A 9,783-nucleotide genomic window follows, 5' to 3' on the forward strand; every position below is an offset into this window, starting at 1 on the left:
TTTAATTTCAAATACTCCCAGCAAGTCTGGTATCACAGCCATATGCCATTCTTCCTGACAGCTCAGTTTGCCCAGCTGGCAGCAAAAATGGGCAGCATACTGGGGGAAATTTGCCCTGTGTGACACTGCCTTTAGTGTGATTAGCTGCACATACTAATATGATGCCAACCCCTACATGCTTAATGTGGGATAAGCTGGCTACAAGATTAGCCAGTCAAGATGTTTGCATGAACTAAATTCATATAATATTCTCCACAATTGTGCAAACAATTGGCACAGCATGAATGAGAGACCACTGACACGGAACACTGATTAGATTGAGTGGAGAGCATATGTAAATAGAAAATGGGACACGAGCCTGTAGGACTCTGTCTGTGGCTTGTCTGCACCTGATCTGCTCAGCTGAATGTCTCAGGCACAGGGGGCAGGGGAGGGGATGGGCCGTCATGGTGTGGTGAGGGGCAAACAAGAGGCGGTGGTGTCAGGCTCTTGTGCTGACAAACTTGAGTAAGCCTTTGCAAATGTCCCTTGTGTTGGGGTAGGAGGAGGGATCCATCCTCTCCCCATTAGAGACTCAGGCACCAAGGTGAATTTGAAATTAACCTTAGGCAATGTTTTTGTGCAGTGTGTGTGTGTGTGTGTGTGTGTGTGTGTACACACACACACACACACACACACACACACACACACACACACACACACACATAGTCTTTACTACCTCCTTTGTGGGGGTGGTGGCCTGGAACAAAGATTGAATTCCAGATAAAGAATCTTCCATTTAAAACAACACTTACTGTTTGCAATGTCTTTGTATGCCTGAGTGACAGCAGCATCTGGCTCGTGTCGGAATGTTGGTGCCTTCATCACACGCCTGGGCCACCCAGGGGTCTAGCGGCAGCTGGCCAAGCAGTGGCATCTCAGTATCCTCTGCCAGCTGGGGGTCACATCCCAGTAGTGGCAGGGAAGATGGCCGTCTTGGTCTGAAATTCATGGTGCATCAAGATAAGACAAGCCTGACATACTCTTCTTAAGATGGCTTACCTAATACAAGATTTGCAAGATTTCTTATTGAAAAATTTTTGTTCCATCCTGGCAGAAAAATTGTGTAATTTTTTTTTGTTCTGTTAATTTCATTTAAACTGGTTGACTTTTGTATTGCCAAAAATCTTCCATTGATAAGAATGGTGTGGTCTGTCGCCATCAATCTTGTCCCTTTACACAACACACATGAATTCCCACCTAGCCAAGAGGTGGTCTTGGTTGCAAGGAGGCTATGATTGCTGCTGGATCCCAGCTACATCACCACCACTCTTTGCTGCTGACACACAAATGAACAGGTGAGAGGCACCACACATCTCACTCACCTTACACTTGGGGCACACAAAGGTGGTCATGTTCTCCACCAGGCCAATGATGGGAATGTTCACTTTCCTGTAGAATGTGATTTCCTTCCTCACATCCAGCAGAGCCACTTCCTGGTGAGGGAAACAAGTCACATGAAGTCAGTAATGAAAGTCAGTAATGAGGACAGGTCAAGAAACAACAGGCTCAAACCCAATAAAGTTAGATTTGAAAGAGAGATACAAAGAAATTGGTTATCAAGTAGTGATAGATGAAAGAAACAGGCTTAGTAAAAAGGTTATTAGTGCTGAGTCATTAAGGACAAGTAAAGACAAATTTCTGGATGAGGAGGATAGGTAGAAATGGAAGGGTATATTTCATACAGGGACTGCCATGTGTGGGCTTCTTGTAGCTTCCCTCATCTCATGTTGTTATATTCTAAGCAATCCCACATCAAACACTACTAATTCTTCCCTCACACTTTCTCCACTGTACTCATTTCAAACCTCACATCAATATATTCAGTCTTACATCCACAGCTACATGCTTAAACACTACCTCATCAATCACTTCAACATTAAAAACTACATTACTCTCCTGTCACCCAACATCCTTATACACTTACATTTCTTAAAGTAAACAAGATACATGAAATAAAAGAAATTAAAAAAACCTCACGATGATAATTCTTGATTCCACATAAAACTCAACGGTTTGACAAAATCAGCAACGCTTCTCCTTTGACCATTTCCCTGGAGTGAGTGCAGGGTTGGTGTCATGTACAAGTCTCCTCCAGTTAACCATTTCTGTCCCTTTCATGTTCCTCTGTGCCTCCTATCCTTTGCTGTTCTACCACAATCTCATCCCTCCATCTCACTCTGTCTTCCCCTCAGTGGCTTTCTCCAGGCTCCTTTAATTGGCTTCTGGTCTCCTCTTCTTACAAAACCAAAGACACTAGAGGTAACCTATTTCTACTACTTACCATCTTTCTTGGGTCCCTTCCAGATGACAGCGTCGTCTGCACTGTTGAGCAGGAACCCAACGGACATGACAGCCAGATTGTCAGACACATACTGAAAGGGTACACTGTCTTGTCATATATAAAGGATTTATCTGAAGTGTCTGTCATATACAAATGATCTATCTAAAGAGTACCTGTTATATACAAATGATTTAGTTGAAGAGTGTGTGCCAACAAATTATTTATGTGAAGTATTTATCCATCATATACAAATAATTATCTGAATCAAATAAAAAATAAATACAAATAAATAAAAAAATACATGAAAATAGAAAGCAGAGTTTCTTCCCAGAGTAACAAGGTAGGTAATACTTAATGTGAAGGATAATTAAGAAGAAAAAAAAATTTTTTTTAATTACTGTAACTCTGTGTGGGCTGAAGTACAAGATTGCTTAAAATGATCTAGCATGAGACAGCATTTCTGGTGCACAACTACAGGGAAAAATAACGGGAGCATTTTGTTCACACCACAGAATACTATTGGGAAAACTCTAACCTGGTTTAAGAAATTTATAAAAAGGGGAAAAAAATAAGGAAACAGCATTTCTTGTTCACAACTACAGGGAAATAACAGGAGCATTTGTTTACACCACGGTGTACTATTGGGAAAACTCTAACCTGGTTTAAGAAATTTATAAGAAGGGAAAAAAAGGAAAAAGGAAAACTGGGAAACTATTTTGACATGATGGAAGTGTTAAATCTTCAAGTAAAAAAAATAAAATAAAATAAATAAATAAAAAATAAATAAATAAAAAGGACTGACACACACACACACACACACACACACACACACACACTTTTACACTATTACCATTGAGGCTTATCCCAGGTTAAGAGATTTTCCTCAACAGTACAAAACCTAACATAGGAACCTGGAAGTTGCCACCTACCACAGGGGACCAGCCAACACCTGAAGAGTGGACCTTCTCCTCTGCTGTCCCCAACACCCGCGGCTGAGACGGCCCACAGATGTCAATGTCAAGGAACCCCACCTGCCAGGGAGACAATGGAGGGGCAATGTTACCACAGGAAGGATGACCGGGAAGACTGAACAACTCACACGATCCTTATACAGGGTGTCCTTGAGTTACACTTGTCCACTTGTTGAGTGACATGCAGGATGTATTGTTAGTATGAAGCTGTTGACAAGTAAGATCATTGTATTTAATGCATTGGGAAGAATAATAATGCAATGTGGCAAAGGTATGGCTATATTGGAAGTGAGTGAGCCATAAGTAGCTGCATTTTCTATTGTACTTTTGTTAAGGTGATCTGTTTTCTGTTTCATCAGATGAAAAGCAATGAGACAAGCAGCAGCACTGGCTGTGCTTCAGTGCAGTTTTGCCAGTGTTACTGCAGTTCAAGAACATTTGTGGGTGACATTACAACAGTGGTGAGCTCTGTTCCTGGGCTGCATCATAAACATTATTTTGGCATGTCAGAACCATCCTAAGTAGGCAGTGAACCTGACACACACTTCCTTCCTCAGTCTATTGCCACATGATGAAGCATGCCTTCACTACACTCACCAGTTCACTAATTCTTTGTATTGTTTTTATCTTTTATTTCGTTTAGAAAAAAGAGTGTTTGGTGCAGTATGTGTGTGTGGTGTACTATAAAAAGTAAGAGGTCAGCATATTGGAGGGCATGCTGCTACCCTCACTCGAAGTGTACCACTGAAAAAAAAAAAAAAAAAAAAAAAAAAAGCCAAGCAAAATGCAGGTAATTATGAAATGGGTGAAGTGAAAACCGCCATGAACGGAGGACTCCCTGCGTTGGCCCATATTCAGAAACACTGGTCTCACCACTACTACTTTCCAAGGCCACAAAGATGATAAGCTGGGTTCTCAAGAGTGGTTTTCCTATTAGTAGATTTGTTAATCTGTCACTTGAACCATAAAGACACACTTAAAAACCTGTATCACTTCAAGCAGAGCCTTTGGAAAGTAGTGGGGCACACAAGTATTTAAGAATACAGTTCACTGTGAGTCAAGGTCAACTCACTTCACTGGTCACTGTTTCATTATTTTTTTTTTTTGGTATTTTTTTTTATTATTTTTCAACTAACTTACTATTTGTAATAAATTTTAATGCTTTATGCTTTTACAGTCAATGAATATGTAATGCTTTTACATTGACTGTAATGCTTTTACAGTCAATGAATATTTACTTTTATTGGATAGTTTTCTAGTTTTACTTTTTATGTGAGTCACTCACAATGTCTAAACTAGATTCTATACAGATGTATTCTTACTTACATACAAACATGTGTTCAGTGTTTGATGCACAGCCATGCAACACTCAATAAAAAGTTCTCTCTCAATCTGTCATGATGCTCAGTACAGTGGGCAGCTAACCTCACTGACACCAGAGAGCATCACTGCACTGCTCACTCAGCAAGGGAGGGCTGCGTTCAGACCTGTCCTGTCCTACAAGAGGCTCTGACCAAAGGAAAAGAAGCAGAGAGAGAGAGAGAGAGAGAGAGAGAGAGAGAGAGAGAGAGAGAGAGAGAGAGAGAGAGAGAGAGAGAGAGAGAGAGAGAGAGAGAGAGAGAGACTAAAGGTGCCAGTCCCTAAAAGGAACAAAAATATCCAAAATCAATTGGAGAGATCTCTTCAAGCCTCCCTCTTGAGAGATTTCAAGTCACAGGCAAGAGGGAATGCAGCAGCAAGCAGGAGTTTGAGTTTACAATTAACAGTTATTACAGTATATCCATGGGTTACTGCATTTCATCACTTTCACCATCCTACATTTCAATTCCTCTCTTACAAAGCACAGCAAATCTTTGATACACCAATTCTTCTCACTGTCCACTCTGCTCACACCACAGGCATCCCTTCAGTAACTCATTTCTACTGTTTCAATCCTACTTCAATAACTTTTCATCTATATTCAATAAAATAAATAAATAATAGCAACCACTCTGCACTAAATAAGTTTCAAAACTAACACCAGCTCACATACTGATCACTCAACTAATCAGCACTAAACATGAGACACCCTTGCCAGACAGCACCAGCACCTTGTTCTTGACGGATGCCAGGCGCTCCCTCACCACCACCAGGTCTGTGCACCACATGCCATCATTATGATTTTTTATTTTTACTTTGATTTTATTTATTTATTTTTCTATACAAGAGGGACACTGGCCAAGGGCAACAAAAAGAGCAAAGGAGAAAGTCTATTGATGTGTCCGTCCCAAAAGAAGTGTCAAAAATGTCATCCAATATTGGAGGATGTGTCATGAAGCCTCCCTCTTGAAAGAGTTCAAGTCATAGGAAAGAGGAAATACAGAAGCAGGAAGGGAGTTCCTGAGTTTACCAGAGAAAGTGATTAATTATTTAGAATATTGGTTAACTCTTACATTAGAGAGGTGGACAGAATAGGGGTGAGAGAAAGGAGAAAGTCTAGTGCTGCGAGGCCATGGGAGGAGGGGAGGCATGCAGTTAGCAAGATCAGACGAGCAGTCAGTGTGAAAAACGTGGTAGAGGATAGCAAGAGATGCAATAATGTGCCAATGAGAGAGAGGCTGAAGACAGTCAGTTAGCAGTGAGTAGTTGATAAGATGAAATGCTTTTGACACTAAACAAAAATTAGCAACTGTTGTGTATTGAAGCATCTCACTTATGTTATCAATAAGGTGTACTGAAGCATTTCATCAGATGTATCAGTGAAGCGTTTCACCAAAGGGGTTCAGAACCTCCTGGCCAGACATGAACCTTACACAGGGGAGTGAATACCTTTGTAGGCAAGACTTGAGTGGGAGTAAAAACAGTGACCACTTACGCTCTTCCATCTCACACAGTTCCTCCACACTAAAGCAACCAAGGCATAGTACATTTCATGGCTATAAATCAAATAAAAACTAATATACATACTAGTTAAACTTGCAATAAAACCTGTGCAAAGACCAAGCATAAGATATCACAGGAAGTCATTGCCTAACACAGCTTTTTTTCATCCAAGTCTCTTAGTACTGGTATAACAAGAAGCAATGGATGTGATACAGAGTGTTGTAGGACAGCCTGAGGATAGGTAAAAAGAGTGGTTTGGTGCCCCAGGAGTGTTGCATGAACATGTCTGATACACCCAGTGAGCCAACTTACTTATGGCATACACAAAGATATGAAATAAAAAGTTTGTCCAGCAATCCAGCCGTCTATAAGTGTGTGATGCCCACTCCTAAAAACTTCCCCCACAGGACAAGAATGGCAGTGTCCATTGTGTCCATTGTGTCCAGTGTCCTTGAATGCTCTAATCCTCACCTTATCTCCCCTCCCACACTCCAGCAAGACAGAACTCTCCACAGCAAGGCTTCCATACATCAAGTCCACAGGCTGACTCATACCAGGTACAGCATCAGGACTCACTTCAAAACTTTCTACACTAAGCAAGACTCACCATTTTCTACAGTAGGCAAGGTTTCAACAGCAAAATTCAAATTATAAAACATCCAGACAGAGGAGAGCCACAGGAAGGTGAAAGTAAAGCATAAAGAAGTATGTGTGAGTGAGACAGTTGCCAGTGAGGACAGAAGCCTTCAAACAGCCTTGAGGGAGTGACTGGGTGGAGGGAGGTGGAGGCTCTTCTGCCGTGGCTGCCCCTCCTGCAGGATGCACTTATGATGCAGTTAACTTTAAGTGAATGCAGGAACAGAAATACACTAGAGAGGAAAAAAAAGAGATGAGAAAGACTGAGAAACAAATGGAACACAAACCATAAAGAGAAATGAAAAGAAAAAATACAAGAGTAAAATAAGAAACAAACAAAAGAAAGGAGAAATATATTAGCAGGACAGAGGCACCAGTACAGGACACACACTGCACATAACAAAGCTCCCATCACCACCAACCATCAACACAAACCCATGGAGGCACCACCACCAGCACACAGACATGCCACACACACACTGTAGGTGACCCGAGGGAAAGACACCAGTGCTCTGAAAGAAAAGGTTCACTACACACACACAAACACACACACACACACAAAGACACCATCATTATCAAATCATTAAGTATTCAGTGGCAGACATGAACATTTAAGAAGTAACGAACGGCAGGTGTAGTAGGATAGGTGAGGCCTCTATAACTTTAAGAGTGACCTTGATGTCCTCAGGTTTGGCACTCATGAAGTAGAAGTTCAGCTTGTGTTTCTCAGGGGTTGATACATTTTCCATCTGTCCAAAGGTGGGGTGCACTGCCCTGGCCATTACACTCAACATGGGCAGCTGAATTCCTGGAAACTAGACACACTAATCTTATAACACTTCCACCAATCAAACCCAACTCAGCCATCACTCATAAGAACAAAAGAACACAAGGGAAACGGCAGGAAGCCACAGGCCTACAAGTGGGAGTCCCTGTACGAAACATACCTACCTATTTCCACCATTCTCATCAAAAAATTTGTCTAATCTTTTAAAACTTGCTATTTGATTCATCCACTACTCTATCTAATAACCAATTTCTTCCTATCACTTTTCACTGATCATTCTCATCTATACATTTGTCTAATCTTGTTTCAAAGCTCCCTAATGACTCAGCACTAACAACCTGGTTACAGATTCTATTCCATCTGTTCACCACTCTATTGAGAACCTATTTCTTCCTCACTGTTTAAAAGCTTAAAGCAGCATTAAAGTACACAATTCTTTGCCTCAAGCCCCAGGTGTGTGTGTGTGTGTGTGTGTGTGTGTGTGTGTGTGTGTGTGTGTGTGTGTGTGTGTGTGTGTTGTTGAGGGCCTGGCCAAGGGTAACAGAAACTGGTGAAAATGTGTCCACTAAAGGTGTCAGATCCTGAAGGAGACAGTGAAAGCAGTTCAAAATTACCTGGAGAAATGTCTTGAAGCTTCACTCCCTCTCAAAGAAGTTAAAGTCACAGACAGGAGTAAATACAGAAGTAGGCAGGGAGTTCCAGAATTTACCAGTGAAGCTTGCCAGTGTGAATCCAAAGTGAGGCAGAGGACATGTTCACTGCTGTACAACTTTTCCAGTGGTCATCTACACAACTTTTTAAACAATTTCTTGAATAATTGTGTAGCTTAAAAAAAATATAATGTGCTATTCTTTGTCTACTTTCTGTGCATCCAGTAAGCTGTTTTGTAGTGCTCTGAATGTTAACAAGGGACAGTCACTACATTGGAAGTGTTCCCAACATAGCACCTGTCACTATGTTACTGGGTACACCCTGAAAAGTTTTGTTCATGATACAACACAAATTTCAAACTTCATAATCAACTTTGAAAGCCTACATGGTAATAATGCAATTCAAAAAGTAAGTGAGGGAAGGAATAACTTCCTACCATTACCAAAAAGATCAAGCTACTGTTCACTTTCAACCAGTGACAACAGTGTGGACAACATGAAGGATATCAAGAATATCAAGCCAGGTAAACTCTGGAACTCCCTACCTGCTTCTGTATTTCCTCTTTTGACTTGAATTATTTCAAAATGGAAGTTTTAAGATGGTTCAAATTTTGGATGATTCTTTTTTGAGTGTACTCTATAAGGACTAGCACCTTGAGTGAGCCTTTCTATAACTTTTGCTGCCCTATGCCAGTGCCCCTCTTACATGAAAGAAAAAAATGAGGGAAGAAATAATCTGCATCATAAAGGCAATCCTTGAGTGTGATGACTAAGCAGGGCAAAGCAGAGACCAGTGGTGGGAAAGTTCATGTTGAGGCCAAGTAAGCATGGCACACTCTCATATCTCACTCCTGGTGGCATGACTCTGGCCTCTGGCACAAATAAACAATCTTTCTGACAAGCAGACGTCCACTAGGGGATGACGGGACTAAGAGAATGAATGATGTGTCTATGAATGTGCGTTGCTTTGTCAGGGACATCCCATGTGGAATTGCTGGTTTGGTATGTAGATAAAAATAGACAGATGTATTAGATGTATGTTAAGACAAGTGTTGGGTCTTGGTGTGAATGTGTGGGGCCAGCTGTACTATGACTTAGCTCCTGGGGTGTAGTAGGCTGGTCCATGAGACTGTCCCTCTCCACCAGGGGAAGACAGCTCAAAGAGTGTGAATGATGTGTGTTTGTGAATGTGTGGTGCTTTGTCTGTGCCAACCCGTGTCACTGCTGGCCTGCTAAATGGATGCAGAGATAGATATTTATTCTTAACATATCACCATACATACTTCCCCCGTCAGTGTTAGTACTCACATTCTTGGCAAAGGTTCCTAGGATATCCTCAATGTCTCTCTTGAACTTCCTCTCCATGTCCCTCATGAACTACTCCATCTGGGAGAATGGCTCCCGCCAAAAGGGGCCACGGTGGATCAGTCTCACCTGGCTCGGGTGAACCATGGGAAGCACCAAGGCCCTCCTGCTGCCGGGCTGGGTTGGTGCCGCCCTCACCTGGGGAGCTGCTCATCCCACTATGAGGAAAGACACCATGGCTGCTGCTGC

At 41.7% G+C, this 9,783-nt stretch overlaps 1 protein-coding gene across 2 annotated transcripts in view; it reads right to left on the reverse strand.

The window, feature by feature from the left end:
* Nucleotides 1-825: 825 nt before the first annotated feature.
* The window catches only part of LOC135109586 (cytosolic Fe-S cluster assembly factor Nubp1 homolog), a 10,474-nt gene continuing 1,516 nt past the window's right edge, over nt 826-9,783 (reverse strand). Inside the window, exons 2-6 of one of the 2 annotated variants that reach the window (XM_064021010.1) lie at nt 9,538-9,783; nt 3,253-3,354; nt 2,324-2,414; nt 1,365-1,475; nt 826-980 (exon numbers count right to left, since the gene is read on the reverse strand). The exon at nt 9,538-9,783 is cut by the window's right edge and continues 21 nt beyond it. In XM_064021010.1, the coding sequence (XP_063877080.1) occupies nt 1,366-1,475; nt 2,324-2,414; nt 3,253-3,354; nt 9,538-9,603 (369 nt within the window). In that variant the 5' untranslated portion in view covers nt 9,604-9,783 and the 3' untranslated portion in view covers nt 826-980; nt 1,365. The remainder of the gene's footprint in view (nt 981-1,364; nt 1,476-2,323; nt 2,415-3,252; nt 3,355-9,537) is intronic. The other variant, XM_064021011.1, reaches the window with a different exon arrangement.

This window comes from Scylla paramamosain, chromosome 19 (genome assembly GCF_035594125.1).
Source record: "Scylla paramamosain isolate STU-SP2022 chromosome 19, ASM3559412v1, whole genome shotgun sequence".
NCBI lineage: Eukaryota > Metazoa > Arthropoda > Malacostraca > Decapoda > Portunidae > Scylla > Scylla paramamosain.